General features: G+C 44.3%; 1 protein-coding gene across 2 annotated transcripts in view; it reads left to right on the top strand.

The window, feature by feature from the left end:
* sema3c (sema domain, immunoglobulin domain (Ig), short basic domain, secreted, (semaphorin) 3C) overlaps nt 1–15977 on the top strand; it is a 40839-nt gene that overhangs the window by 22069 nt on the left and 2793 nt on the right. For both annotated transcript variants that reach the window (XM_056425249.1, XM_056425250.1), the window contains exons 6-18: nt 1374–1493; nt 3576–3666; nt 4628–4747; nt 4860–5002; nt 5418–5532; nt 6113–6182; nt 8235–8379; nt 8475–8697; nt 10854–10942; nt 11477–11518; nt 11728–11885; nt 13940–14007; nt 15004–15134. In XM_056425249.1, coding sequence (XP_056281224.1) covers nt 1374–1493; nt 3576–3666; nt 4628–4747; nt 4860–5002; nt 5418–5532; nt 6113–6182; nt 8235–8379; nt 8475–8697; nt 10854–10942; nt 11477–11518; nt 11728–11885; nt 13940–14007; nt 15004–15134 — 1515 coding nt within the window. The remainder of the gene's footprint in view (nt 1–1373; nt 1494–3575; nt 3667–4627; nt 4748–4859; nt 5003–5417; nt 5533–6112; nt 6183–8234; nt 8380–8474; nt 8698–10853; nt 10943–11476; nt 11519–11727; nt 11886–13939; nt 14008–15003; nt 15135–15977) is intronic.

The raw sequence follows: 15977 nt of genomic DNA, 5'->3' as shown, positions 1-15977 counted from the left end.
CGAAGTGGGCGGAGCGACAGACGGAGTAAAATACACCAACCAGGTTGATTAAGTCCATTTGCTGCTGCCTCTCAAACGCCTCCACTTGAAAACTCAATGTGAACAGCACTTAAATGTGAGGCCGTGAGGCTGGATGCCGTGTATCCGGGAAGCCGGCGTGCGTGTGAGCAGGAAAAGACTAGAGGGGGGAAAAAAAACAGGATACAGCTCCATATTTATGTCTTATTTCCCACGTCGATCTGTTGAAACCGTCAGGTATATGGAGGGGCCGGCCCCGGGGCCAGCCGGGTGTGTGTTAGGCCCTGGAGGAGGCTGCGCTGAGATGAATGGGCGATGTGACGTTGGGGAGAAAGCGAGACAGAAATAAAGATAAAGAGGAGGCACATAAATAACAGAACATGGGTGTGTGACGGTGAACATCCCCTCGCCTTTCCGTCGACGGCTCCCCCGGTGGAGCCGCGCGCCGACCGAGCTCCGCAGCAGCTGCCAAGTTCTTGACGGCTCCCTGGATGAGTCTTCCTCGCGCTCCGCGCTCCTTTGCTTTTCTCTCCCTTTCCTGTTTCTACACCCGTTTTCTGCACGCTCAGGCTTAATTAGCCACAGAGTCCGGATGTGCCGCCGCCGCGACCGCCACCGCCGCCGCTCGTGTTTGGGAAGTGAAAGCAGAGATGGATCTGTGATCTGCCTTTAATGAGATCTATCACGTACACCACTGCCTGTCTTTTTCCACTCGGCCTTAATACCAGACGAGTGAGCTGTGGGACTGTCTGCTTGTGTTTAACCTCCATAAGAAGTGAGATAAGTTTGAGCTTCATATGGAATAGGATACTTCAGGGGAGATAAACAAGTGGGATTTGCCATTCACCTTGGCTGCACACCAGGAAGTAGACAGTATCCTGTGTTGTGGTGTATTCAGCGTGTTGCGTCATAGCCTGGATCAAGAAAATATGAAAGTCATTATTTTTCTTACAGCGCAGCCAACTGCTTGTTGTTGGTTTTTTTAAGGATTTTTCATGGTTAGCAACATTAATGTTAGTACAACTTATATGCTAAGCTATTTGTAAAGTGTCATGATGTTTTACAACGATGTTTTAGGAAACATTAGCCATCATAACCAAGTTAGGCTGTAAAACTGCAGTGTATTAAATAGAAAAATGCTGCGTTTTATTGCCTATAAATTCAAATGTCCATGTATTTTCTGCAAGGAACACTGTTTTATGTCTTCTCTCTAAACCCCAAAACATTTTAAAATATAATGTTTAACTGCAGGGTTTAAGATTGCACTGTAATTCACCTTGAGTGGCATTTTTATTGTTGTTTCTATCCCGCTGAACTCTTTGCCGTGTCTCTCTTTGTTTATCGATGCCTCGCAGCACGGCTGTGGGAACTTCATCCGGGTGGTGCAGCCGTATAACAGGACACATCTGTTCATGTGTGGCAGCGGAGCGTACAGCCCCGTCTGCGTGTACGTCAACAGGGGCCGCAGACCAGAGGTGGGTTCACGTTGACGGGTTTCACTTCACAGAATATACAAACTCTCTCTCCACGGCGTAAACCATGTTTCCGAGACGTCGGCCTGGTGGTCAACACAGACCCCGAAACCATCCATGTGTTTGGTAGTTTCTTCCCTCTGGTTGCCCATTACAAAACTTCAGGATAGGAATGATACTCCCCTGGTGTCCTAAATTAAAGTATTTAACAAATAAAGCTAAAATTAATGAGCAAAAGAACATGCAGGGGCTCCCCTGTGGTTAGTTAAACCCCAAAAAACTAATTACGTTAACATAATTGAGTTAGTGTAATTGGTGTGCTTATTACCTTTTGGAGAATTCATAATTATTATTCTTTATTACCCCCTAAAAATAGTGTTCACTGTTAAGGTCCCTCATGAGCTTAAAATATAATCAAAATAGTAGAAATATTGCCACCCAGAGCAAATAAACCCCCCCAAAAGTCTTCTTCTTCTTCTTCTTCTTCTTCTTCGAGAGAGAGAGAGAGAGAGAGAGAGAGAGAGAGAGAGAGAGAGAGATTAAATTATTGTAAAAAAAATTCTAATTCTTTTTAAATTCTTTGAAAGATTCTTGTAAAATTCTTGTAAAATTCTCACGGGATGTGATGTGGATGACAATTTCTTAATGACTCAGATTTTAATTAATTATTTAGGGTTTCTAAAAAATATATATAATTGATTGAGATTGATTGGTGGCTGCAAAAATATGAAATATAATGTATTTACAGGACTTGAGACCAGAAGGAGAACAACATTGTCATAATCTGTCGATGATGACAACCAGTGGACGTGATTATTGCCATAACCTCATCACAGTGTATCTTTGCCTGATATTAAAAAACTATTTACCGTACTAAAAAAAGAGTTTGCATGAAAAGCAGCATAAGATGCTGAAGGATAAGAGGGTTAAAAATGGAGCCTTGGTGTCAGAGGATGGAGCGCTGTCATCGGCGAGGAAGAGAGATAACAGCATCTAGCTAACGGCGGCTGCCAAAGCGCTAACAGGCAGCGCGGCCCGGCTCCCGGCCGGGCTCTCTCCACCCCCGCGGTGCCTTTTGTCATTTTGTTTGAAAGGCACGACGGCTCTGTTTGCAACTCCGGAGCTCAAACATGTCTCCGAGAGGGGAAAAAAGGGATCTGGAAAGCATAACAAGCTGTTCCGTGAGAACGTGCCCGAGACTGTGATGAGGTCGTCAGAGCGTGTTTTGTTTTTAGATGCGTATAGTTAATTAGCCGTGACAATAAATGTCCATTTTAGTCTTTCATTTAGTCTTTAAATCTTTTAGAGGGTGTGAGACCTGCACTCAAGGAAGTTACACTCCTCTCAGATATTCACCTGGAAACGTGTAGCAGTAAAAACACTGATTGAAAGACAAATATTCTCGTATTAAAGATCTTATAAGGCATTGAAAGTTGAATTAAACTACCAATTAAACCGTTTAAGTAGAACAAAGAAACGTTCCTTCTTCATGCAGATGAATGTGAAAACAGCCTTTTGGCATCAACATCTGCAAATGCATCTTTCCTCAAGGTGGAGGTCAAACATCTGAGCCAAACACATTTCTGAGTGCATGGAAGGGGGGGATGGGAGGGGGGGGGGGCTTTTACAGTTCATCACAACATCAAATTACTTAAAAGGGATTCTCTTCTCTCGGCGTGGAGGTTACCGACACGGCTCAGCAGATGGAGTCTTTTAGCGCACGGACACGTTTTCCTGGAACAAATTCCTTGGCCGACGTCATCGCAGCACCGCCGTTAGCTTAATACGACGGGACGGGAGGCTCTGTCAATGTGCCCAAAGTTATACTGTAAAAGGCGTCAGTACCGTCCAGTCCGCCACATTCCTAATGGCTATCCAACAAATTCCTCCCCAATGGAATGTTCTTCTTTTTCTTTTTTTACTGCTCCGCATTGGACCGTTGAACATTGGAACCGTGAGCGAGGCTACCGAGCGGGACGTCGGGCGTGCTCCTACTCGAGGTTTTACTGCGGTAGAAGAGCCCATTGGGCTCATCGTATGAAACTGTCTCCAAAAATCTCAGACTTCCTCTTTCCTCTGGCACAGGAACAAGTATTTCACCTCGACTCCAGGACCGAATCTGGAAAGGGGAGGTGCTCCTTCAACCCTCAAGTGAACACGGTCTCCGTCATGATCAGTAGGTGTTTCCTACCTCCACCCTTCAGGGCTTGTGTTTTTTTACTTTGTTTTTAGGTGATACCAAAAAACAGATTTCATTTTATTTAGTTTGTTTTTTCCAACGGTATAGCAAGGGGCCATTCCTTTGTGTTCTGGTCCCGTGATTTGATTGTTTGGTATCTCAGTACGTCGCTTAGCAACGCCGCCGATCGGATGTCAGTCGGTATCTTAACGGTTGATTTAAAAAGTGAGGATTCAACTCTCATCATCAAAAAACAAAAGCACCGGAGCACCCTCTCCTTCAGTCCCTCTCGCTCTGATTGGTCGAGGAGTGTCGGGTTGCCGTTGACACCCGGCTAAAGGCGACACATTTCACCCTCGGCTCTGCTTTCTGACATCTGAGCGCGGCGGCGTCAGCAGCAGCGTTTGCCAACAGGAGGGAGGGTGGAATAGCCTAAACTGGGGGGGAGGGGGGGTAAAGAAAGGTGCTCTGCCAAATGGAATCGAGGTCAGAGCGAAGGGCCGCTGCAGCTCTGATGTGGCTTCCCAAGAGCCTCCAGGGAATCCAGGGCGGTGTCCGGGCTCGACGAGATCCGCACTTCGCCTCCACATCCGCGTGTTTCGGACCCTCGGTGCCGTCAGCACTCCCTCCTTAGCCAGGCGGCTTGGATGCGGGCCACATCCCTCTAATCCGACCCCGATTTGTCCCGCATTCTCCAAAGACATATTCCAGACCTGATGGATGATGGAGTGAGAGTAAAGGAATGCAAAAACAAATTGTCTTATTAGCAGCAGAAACCATATTCACAAAACATGATTTATCCGTTAACGGAACTCATATTAGTGTATTTTATCTATGTTATGTTGAATGTCTGACACAGTTGTTCTTATTTTATTGGTTTCACAGTAGATCATAGTTGTTTTTTGGCATCTGCACAATATGTGAGCCCATTGTTGATGTTGCTGTGTGTTTCCTGTAGACCAGGAGCTGTTCTCAGGCATGTATATCGACTTCATGGGGACCGATGCTGCCATCTTCAGGAGCCTGACCAAGAGGAACGCCGTGAGAACAGACCAGCACAACTCCAAGTGGCTGAGTGGTGAGAGTGAAGATTTTTAAATTCATATTGATGAATTTACACAAATATGCTTCTTTTTTATTCATATATCAAGGGTTAAAATGTCCACGTATTCTTTGTTTTTTACAATCAGAGCCAATCTTCATCGACGCCCACCTGATACCAGACGGAACAGACCCCAACGATGCCAAATTGTATTTTTTCTTCCGCGAGAGGCTGACGGACAACAGTGGAAATACTAAAAACATCCACACCATGGTGGCCAGAGTGTGTCCGGTGAGTGGCCTTTTGCGCATGCGCCTACACCACAGGTGTCAAACACAAGGCCAGCGGGCCGAATCCGGCCCGCCGCATCATTTTATGTGGCCGCTGAAGGCTTGAAAGACACGTGATCACCTTTTATTTAAGAAATGTAAGAAAAATATCCCGTGCTTTTATTATGAAGGTTTCAAATTTAATGGATTTATATTATAACATTAGAGAAATGTTCTTATGTACAATATTTATATACTCAAATAAACAAAAATCGAATGCAAAGAGAGTTATTTAACAATATGTTCGGGTAGTTTTTACATTTATATGTTTCAGTTACAAGCTTTGAGGCCATGAGGCTGATGCGGTTTACAGTGGACATGGGTTTGACCCACTTGTTTTTTTTTCTTGGTTACTATGTGCGGCTTTCTCTCCGCAGAGTGACATCGGAGGACAGCGGAGCCTGGTGAACAAATGGACCACCTTTCTGAAGACCCGGATGGTGTGTTCGGTTCTGGAGGACGACGGCACCGAAACGCACTTTGACGAACTGGGTGAGCCAAGGGAAGGAACGTCATATATACATATATATATATATATTTATATATATATTTATATATTTTTTGTTTTTATTTCATTTATTTATATATAATTATAATATATATATATATATACATATATATATAAATAATATATATATTTATATTGCCTCTTATTGGTTGCGTGACTGCCCGGCTCCGTTAAACCACTTTAAAACAAACTTTGTGTTTTAGAAAATTCGAGACCGTCCTAATTCCCCGAAGCTCGCCATTTCTTTTTCGTTCCAACGTTTCGAGCAAATCTTTTCTCCGTAAACAATCTGTGGAACTTCCTCTGTTTGGCTGGATGAGGGCCGGAGCCCTTTATCAACTTTCATAACAAATTGCTCTGTTGTTTTTGCTTTACGTCGTATTGGTTTATGAACATATGATTAAAATCCTTGCTCTTCCATTTCAGCTCATCACACCAGTCGACATGTGCATTTATTAATTCACCCCGTTCGTCCCTTTTACTGGCACTGATCCGGGATGTCGGGAATTAGTTTGAGATAATATTAATCTTACACGTTTGCACATGTGTGTTTTTCCTTTACAGAAAATGTGTTTCTGCTGGAAGCCGATCAGCCCAAGGCTCTGTTGGTGTTTGGAGTCTTCACATCCACGAGGTGAGGCCGCCGCCGATGAAGCCAAGTGAAACATTCCTGCAGGCCTCAGTGGATATGTTAAGAACCGACTTTATATCAGCGGGAAAGGATGTGCTCATCAAACCCCGATGCGGAGAGAGACGTCATGTGACACGTTGTAGAGCGTCTTATTCACGGGATGAACCGTCGGTTACCGGCTTCACTTGTTCGGCCCTCGTGATTGGAAGCGGCACAGCGTGAGATATATACGTATACATTTATTTATAGTCCGTATTGATAGGGAATATGTTACGTGATACATATTGTCGGACGGAGTAATACGACACAGCGGGATCTTTAGAGCGCGGAGATAATTTTTGTTTTATTGCAGCTTCCAGATGGGGAAACATGAGAATGTTTGTCGGTTTATAGAAAACAAGAAGGAATATGGTCACCTTTCTCTTTTGTTATGTATTTTTAGAATAATATTTAATAAGTGTTGTAAGAATGCCATGTTTGAAGACTGTAAACCAGGAGAATCAAACTCATTTTCACAGTGGGCCACTTCAGCATCATGGCTGCTTCTTAAAGGGCCAGTGTAACCCAAACTGGATAAACTACTCCCGAACATATAGTTAGATAACTCTCTTTGCATTTGATTATAGTTTATTTGAGTGTATAAATATTGTACATAAGAATATTTATCTAATATTATAACATAAACTCATTTAATTTGAAACCTTCAAAATAAAAGTTAAATTTTTTTTTGTAAGGAAAAGGTGATCATATGTCTTTCAAGCCGTCAGGGGCCACATAAAATGACGTGGCGGGCCGGATTCGGCCCCCGGGCCTTGTGTTTGTAAACCAACCAGTTCCTGTGAACGTAAAAGAGAAAGAAACAAATACAGCACAATACAAAACATGTGTTTTGTGATTGTTTGTATTTTTTTTGTTGATATTATTGCATTTTAAACCCACTTTTTAATGCCCACTTGCATAACATCCTTGTCTTTACTAATTCTGTCAATAAATGTCAAAGTATTTCCTCAACCCAATTTGGGATAATTAATAAAAATGTAATTCTTAAAATCTCCTACCTCAGAAAATCCAAGAACAACTCCATTTAAGCACATCTTATAATTTACACACCTATTAAAATGACGAATAAATAACACGTCAACATGATCGTCCGCATGAGAAATTACAATCGCAAATTTCACCCCAATAATCCGCCGTGGTAATTTAAGACAACCGCCCTGAATAAACAGATTTAACGTCTCTCGATTGGCCCGAAGGTCGCAGCCGGCTGGGCTGCACGGCAAATTAGGAGGTTTAGAGGAATGGTCACTCGATCCCGATCCCGCCGCAGGCCCTCGATCCACTTGTTAGCTTCGGGATCATAGAAAGGTTGCTCCGAGAACACCGCCAAACCAAACAGCGGGGTCCTCGAGGTCTTCTACCTCCGTGTTATTGCTTTCTCCACACGGTGATTCTTCCTCCGTCTCCCCTTCACACAATGTGCTTCTGTTCTCATGCTCAACACAGACTGTTTGTGTGTGTTTTTAAACCATTTAGCCGAGATCAGATCAATGAGGTGGGAAATAGGTGAGCTGTCCACCCCTTCCACGAAGAGGGGCGTTGGTTCGGCCCCGACTTCCATAACGTGAACATCCTAAGAAACAGAGATCCAACACTCATCTTATTGATTCATCTTAATTATTATTTTTATTTTTTTATTTTCCCTTGCCTGGAAACCAATTCAATTCCACGTACGTGCATACGCTCATAAATATACATCTGCCATCATCAATTTTGTTTCTTTAAATAAGAAATAAAATAAAATAATTAAAAAACTCACACACACATGTACACATGCATTTTTATTTATTTATTTTTATTTAATTTTTATCAATACTCTGACTTTATGATGTTGTGTCCACTGTTTTGTCGTCTTCCATTATGTATTGTCTTTTGTCTTATAATAAAAAAATAAAAATTAAATTAAAATAAAATAAAAACAGAGATCCCAGTAAACAAGTGGTGGAGGTTCCTCACTGTCGTTTTACTTTGAAAGTCTGCGTCTCATTTCCTCAGCTCCGTGTTTAAAGGCTCGGCCGTGTGCGTGTACAACATGGCCGACATCCTCACCGTCTTCAACGGGCCCTTCGCTCACAGAGAAGGGCCCAACTTCCAGTGGGCGGCCTTCCAAGGACGCATCCCTTACCCGAGGCCCGGCACCGTGAGTTCATCTCTGGGCCCTTGAACGCCTCATCAAGCGAACCTTGTGTTCGTTAACCCCTTATGAGCCGTAACGTGTCTCCCGTGCGTCGCCAGTGCCCTGGCGGAGCCTTCACGCCCGACATCCACACGACGAAGGAGTTCCCGGACGACGTGGTGACCTTTGTGCGGAACCACCCGGTCATGTTCAACGCCATCTACCCGGTGGGGCGGAGGCCGCTGGTGGTCCGGACCAACGCCGACTACAAGTACACGTCGGTGGCGGTGGACCAGGTCGTGGCCGCCGACGGCAACTACCAGGTGCTGTTCCTGGGCACAGGTACGCCGGCTCCAGCCAGAAGAAGAGAACACTGGGCCGTTTCCATAGAGATCATTTCCTGTTGTCATATCGGCTATACGATGTTTTATAGCGTACGTTAACGTCACGATAACATCGCCTTTCTTTTTCTCGTAGGTCGTAGGCTCTTCTTCTTGTTCTTCTTGTTCTTGTTCTTCTTCTTCTTTTTCTTGATGTCTTGTTCTTCTTCATTTTCTTCCTGTTCTTGTTCTTGTTCTTCTTGTTCTTTTTCTTTATTTCTTGTTCTTCTTCATTTTCTTGTTGTTCTTTTTCTTCTTGTTCTTCTTCTTTTTCTTGATGTCTTGTTCTTCTTCATTTTCTTCCTGTTCTTGTTCTTGTTCTTTTTCTTTATTTATTGTTCTTCTTCATTTTCTTCTTGTTCTTCTTGTTCTTGTTCTTCCTCTTCATTTCTTGTTCTTGTTCATCTTCATTTTCTTGTTCTTCTTCTTCGTTCTTCTTCTTCATTTTCTTCTTCATTTCTTGTTTTTGCTCTTCTTTTCTTTATTTCTTGTTCTTCTTTTTCTTTATTTCTTGTTCTTTTACTTCTTCATTTCTTGCTCTTCTTGTTCTTGTTCTTCTTCATTTCTTGTTCTTCATTTTCTTGTTCTTCTTCATTTCTTGTTCTTGTTCTTCTTGTTCGTTTTCTTTATTTCTTGTTCTTCATTTTCTTGTTGTTCTTGTTCTTCTTGTTCTTCTTCTTTTTCTTGATGTCTTGTTCTTCTTCATTTTCTTCCTGTTCTTGTTCTTGTTCTTCTTCATTTTCTTCTTGTTCTTCTTGTTCTTGTTCTTCTTGTTCTTGTTCTTCTTCTTCTTCATTTTCTTTTTCTTCTTCATTTCTTGTTCTTGCTCTTCTTTTCTTTATTTTTTGTTCTTCTTGTTCTTCTTCTTGTTCTTCTTTTTCTTTATTTCTTCTTCTTTTACTTTTTCATTTCTTGTTCTTCTTGTTCTTCTTTTTCTTTATTTCTTGTTCTTGTTCTTTTTCATTTCTTGTTCTTCATTTTCTTGTTCTTCTTCTTCATTTCTTGTTCTTCTTCGTTCTTCTTCATTTTCTTCTTGTTCGTCTTTGTTCTTCGTCCTTCTTTCATTCATATATATACATCTTTCATCTTATATATTTGAAATGCTCTCCTGTTTTTCCAGGTAATATTTGCTGATGATTTACTGGTGCTCATGCTATTATAAGGGAAGTAGCAATAAAACAAACTCGTTCTCGTTTAATAAGTGAGTGATTGTTCGGGGAGACCTGTTACCACAGCTGCTAATCAGAGCGGCAGATAACCGCCGATAACGGACAACGGGCAGAGTACACCGTGGGCGTGGTGGACGATATGGAAACACAGACGGCCTGAAACGGCTTGCGGCGCAAAGAGGTCACAGCCGGGGCGATAAGACAAGGTCCTTTCGGAGAGCCGTGGTTATGTTTTTATTTAAATCAGATGACAAAAGCTGCAGGTGGACAGATTAAGAGATTAAATGTTCCTCAGAGCACAAACTGGCTGCTGAACAGAATAATATATGTGGGCTCGCACACATAATGACGAGTGCATTCGCGCTCGTGCATGTCCACTTGTGCACATGTTGGCATTCAGAAAGCATCTCTCTCTCTCTCTCTCTCTCTCTCTCTCTCTCTCACAGCTGCTTGTGTTTATCAGGCAGTCTCTCCATTCTGCTCCTCCCGGCCTATAGAGCCATCTCACCATATCTGAGCCCCGTAAATGCCTCTTTGTCTCGGGGAATGAGGGAGAGACGCTCTTATCGGGCGTGTCCAGGAGCTGTTACTGGAACTCCTTCTCCCAGCTGTATTGATCCAACTCCCAGGACACCCCCCCCCCCCCCCACCACACACACACACACACACACACAAAAAGCCTCATTGATGCTGATTGTGATTTCGCGTGACCCTTGTCCCTTTGCGTGGAGCTTAACGGAGCTTCCATTCTCACCCCTGCCACGGATGATTTTGCTCTCAATATGTTTGTGGCTTTTTAAAAGCAAACACGGCCCAAGGGAAACTAACTTGGGGAGTATTTTTTTCCGTCTTCTCACATTCTATGTTCACCCTCAGTTTCACGCGCGGTTTTGTCGGCGATGCTTTACGTGCCGTTACAACTCGAGCCGTGTCTGCTTTCTGCCCCCAGACAAAGGTACGGTCCAGAAGGTGATCGTGCTGCCGAGCAACCGATCCCTGCATCGAGATCTGATCCTGGAGGAGCTGGAAGTGTTTAAGGTCAGCTGTGTAGTTGTTGTTGTTTTTCTATTTCATGCTTTTACTTTCATCCTCTGGAATCAAAGGCAGAGAGGAGGGGGGTGGGGGGGTGTTGGGGTTGACCACAACACAGAGGTCCCATGAGCAGACGGACAGAAACAGGGTGGCATTCAACAGATGGAGTGATGGGAAACATCCTCACACACACACACACACACTGCGAGGGTCTGTTCGTGGCCCCGAGTGAACCTTTCTCACCACGTGCTCTTTCACGAAAAGTGTGATCGACCTGTGATCAGGCGGCGGCTTTTTGATCCTCCGCGGCACCGAAAAGCGCTCCATCGATCAGAGGAGATTTATTCTCAAGATGTTTATTTTTTTTTTTGAAGATACATCTCAGGCAAAAAGCTGCTCTTAGATTTTCTGCTAAACCTGTTTGTGTTATTAAAATAAAGCTTGTTCCCAACTATTCCTTTTAATATTTCCATCACAATAACTGTGCACGACGTCTAAAAGCTCCTCACTCGGTTCCTGCGTGTGTTCATTTCATTTCAGGATCAAGCTCCTGTTACCAACTTGAGAATCTCCTCAAAGAAAGTAAGCCGCTCGGCTCATTTATGAAGTGTATTGATTTAATATGTTATTCGCTGTCTGTGCCACTGCTCTGGAACGCTCTCCTGTGCGCGATGAGGTCGAGGACATAATAAGGCCTGATTGTTCCGGCGCGCGGCCTCATTTCCCCGTCGGCCGGCCACTTATGAAGACAAACAGAGGGCGGCTGATATTTGAACCGTTTACTTTCACAGCAACAGCTGTACGTCAGCTCGGAGTTCGGGGTCTCGCAGGTCTCCCTGCACCGGTGCGACGCGTACGGCTCGGCTTGCGCCGACTGCTGCCTCGCCCGAGACCCCTACTGCGCCTGGGACGGCCTCAGCTGCTCGCGCTTCTACCCCACCGGCAAAAGGTACGGAGAGGCTGGCTTCGGTGGCGTTATTCAGCATCTTTAACATTTCCTGCAATGAAGTATCAAGTGTCCGCCAAAGGGTTGTTCTCATGGCAGGGTAGGAACAAAAAGACTATGCGGGCCTTTAATAGTAATTCATATAGCGCTTTTTAAGGTACTCAAAGACACTTTACATGTTACATTCATCCACTGTAGACCACAGGTGTCAAACACAAGGCCCGCCGCATCATTTTATGTGGCCCCTGACGGCTTTAAAGACACGTGATCACCTTTTCTGAAAGAAAAATGTCCCGTGCTTTTATTTTGAAGGTTCCAAATTAAATGGATTATTGTTGTAATATTAGAGACATTTTCTTATGTACAATATTTCTACACTCAAATAAACAATAATCAAATGCAAAGAGAGATTATTTAACAATATGTTTCGAGGAGTGTTTCCGGCCCTTTAAGAGGGCGGCCATGATGCTGATGTGGCCCACGGTGAACATGAGTTTGACACCCCTGGCCTACAGGGAACAAACAAAACCAGAAGATGACCCATAAAAAATCAGAACAGGGAGGAATTCAGAATCCAGGGTCAAGTGTCTTGCTCAAGGACACATCGACTAGGGCAGAGATTGAACCACCAACCCCCTGATTGAAGGACAGACCTGCTAACCACTGACCCACAGTCCTTTATCTGTGTTAATAAGGCTGGCAGGTGTTTATTAGGTCAGTGGTTCTCAAAAGGGGGTGCGTGTACCCCAGGCGGTACGTGAAGGCCCTCTAGGGGTACGTGAGATGTGTTTAAAATATTTTCCCAATGAGGATCCAGTTTTTGAAATCCTTTGAAAATAGTTATTTCATAAATATTCAATAAAAATATAAGTGTAAGTTCAAAAACTGAATTGTAGATATGATATATAAAATCTGACCCTGATGGAAAAATGCTGCGTATTACATCTAATACCTAAAATGCTTTGCACTGGTCGGGGGTTACTAGGTAGATCAGTGAAGAAAGGTCGAAAACTATTCAATTAGTGAAGCTTTTAAAAAATGTTTACAAGTGTTAAACTAGAACGGGCACTCGGTAGAGCGCATACCTTCGCATATCACAAGATTGGGCATTGCATTATGAACATTTTGGCATTAGTTGCATGCCAATTGGATAGAAATTGACCGCGCTATGGTAAAAAGAAGATTTTGACATACAAATACACGGCGATCAAAACATTACCTTCCGCATTTTCAATGCAAAGGTAATAAACACGGGCATCGTTGAATAGCATGCAGCATTCCCTTTTCCCAAAAGACAACCAAAGTCATCAGATCTACAACAAATGGGAAATCAATGGAGCCGTGTACTGAATGTGGGGCAGATGATGAGCAAGAAAAAAGAGAAAAGAGAAGAAGAAAAAAGAGTCGAGGGCAAAAAGATCACAGGACTGGACGCCTTCAGCGCGTCACTAGTTCTGCCTCGCGTGGCTCCATCGAGACGCAACGCAGACCAGGCGGCGTGCGCGACGCCTCCCGTGCCCCTCCGCTCTCTTTCAGGTCTGCGATGTCTCTCCACATTCCAGTCAGACGCAGGTCAAGTTCAGTTTGGAGAGAAAAGTGTGTTGTCCCTCTCCTCAAGCTGCTCTGTACGACTGAGAGGATCAACAGTCGGATTATTATTACCTTCGCATTGAAAATGCGGAAGGTAATGTTTTGATCGCCGTGTATTTGTATGCGTGCGTGTTATTCGCATAAGTCAAAAAGTGTTAAACCGAATCGCATGACGTTAGGTGGGATGATTGGTTATTAGCCGGGGACCATTTGATTAGATTTTGGGATCGATCGGGTCAAAGGTCAAGGTCATGAAAAAGTATAATCTTATTTTTACCCAATTGGCATGCAACTAATGCCAAAATGTTCATAATTCAATGCCCAATCTTGTGATATGCGAAGGTATGCGCTCTACCGAGTGCCCGTTCTAGTTCGTATTGTTCTGGCGCTGGCAGCCGGAGGAGGAAGGTCGTGCGTTGTTCAGCTGTCGCGTATTTATACTATTTCCATTTTCCCTTTTTTCCTAGGAGAAGCAGGAGGCAGGACATTATGCATGGGAATCCACTCACTCAATGCAGAGGGTTCAATCTGAAAGGTAATTAAAGCTGCTCTGATCGATGTGCTTCTGGGCCTGATGGCCTTGTTTTGTGAGAGGTGTCGCTCATTGGGGATGAAACCACAAAGCATTTACCCCCGACTTTGCATTTTCCCCTCTTTTATCTCTTTGTTAAGGTTTTTACGGCCCAAAAATTACACCGTCGTCAACCTCAGGCTCAGATACCCCCCCACCCCCCCACCCGTAAAGCTACCTGCAGCTATGAGGACAGATGTTTCGCTCAAGAGTTTGCAAAAAAAACAGAAACATCTCATGAACCTGAATATTTTTACGTTTAAGGAGGATAATAATAGACAATGTGTTTTAAACTTACATGTTAAGTGTCCAAAAAGCTAAACATATGCAAAGGTATGCATTTAAATAGGTATCTATGTATCCATATCAAATCAGTTAAAGTATTTCCCCAGTTACTTTCCATGTACACAGACATAGACACGCCAACTGTAAATACAACAAAAAACAAAAGGATAGCAGTAGTTTACACCGGAGCCGTGTGTGTGTGTCCAGGTGCTGCCCTAAAATCCATCGTGCAGAGCCCCCCCCCCCCCCCACACACACACACACACACACACACTAGTAACGGGTGCACTTGAATGAGAGGAGAGGATTTGCTCCCCATTTCCGCGAGCCCGTCTACGTCCCTAAATTAAAACGATATCGGGGAAACGAGTACGGCCGTTACCGCTGATTTGACCACAACCCTGTCGCACATCCAGCTGAGCGACGAACCGTTTAGCCGAAAACAACCCAAACTGCGTCAAGGAGAGAAAAACCGAGAGCGCCTCCGCTGTCGTCTCCGTCGGTCTGAGGAAGTCCGGCGGGGTCCGACTAAGCTCTGTGTCAACGTTCCCCTCTCGCAGTCGAGGATAGAGACGGATTTGAGTCCATCTGTGGGGTTTGTGTCTGTCAGCTGGTGACGTCTGCCGTGACTCCCTTGACTCTCTGCTCGTGTGTGTGTGTGTGTGTGTGTGTTAGCCTACAGGAACGCGGTGGAGATGACGCAGTACGGTGTGAGGAACAACACCACCTTCCTGGAGTGCCTCCCCAAGCCTCCTCAGGCGTCCATCCGCTGGCTCATCCACCGGGACAACGACAGGCGGAAAGAGGTCGGTTTGACATTTCAGAGGGGTCAAAGGTCAACGGCCTGACCCCTTTCTCCACGCACGCGACAGGTGGAGGTGACACGATGGAAATCTCTTTCGAGATACGACCGATTAAAGGTCCCGTTGTTAAACGTGACGTTGGCAGCAATCAGACCGGGTCGTATCGCGCTCGCCATCATCGCCTGAGGAGCGATGACGGCGAGCGCGGAGCGTCGTAATGAGCTGCGATACGGACCTTCACTGACGACTGGAGTCTCAGCGGTGCAACGTTTTGCAAATATTTGACACCCCTATAACCTTTTTGAAAGGCTGTGAAATATTAAATAAAGCTGTGAAAATGCACGAATAATCCTTCACGGATTAAACTCTCACCTCTGTGGAGTCGACCCGGAGTGATGGACGGTTTATTCCCCCGCGAGAATAGAAGTTGGCCTTCAAATGAATCGCTTTAGTTTTATGGTGTGTAATCATCGGAGTCTTTTCCCCAAAAAAAGGAATGCCCAGCTGGTTTTAAAGTGGCCGGTGGAAATGGAATAAGCTGTCGCGCTGACAGCGTCAGCTTCGGTTTAGTCTCATTAGTTTTTAAATCGACTCCAGAAAGTTCTCCAGAAAATCTGCCAGAATACGGAGTCCATCGTTGCTTTATTCCAACGGACATCAAACGTGACTATGCTGGAGGGAGGAGGACCGCTCTTCTCCCTTGATGAAGAACACATGTCTTCAGATCTCTTAAAGGACACATCGGACTGATGTATATTCGTAACATTTGTTTTTTAACGCGCTGATGTTTTGGATCGGTACTTCAGAAGGGTCATCTCATGGGATTAGATTAGAAAACTTTTATTA

Source organism: Pseudoliparis swirei, chromosome 10 (assembly GCF_029220125.1).
Source record: "Pseudoliparis swirei isolate HS2019 ecotype Mariana Trench chromosome 10, NWPU_hadal_v1, whole genome shotgun sequence".
Lineage (NCBI taxonomy): Eukaryota > Metazoa > Chordata > Actinopteri > Perciformes > Liparidae > Pseudoliparis > Pseudoliparis swirei.
This window is presented reverse-complemented; position numbering and strand designations above follow the sequence as displayed.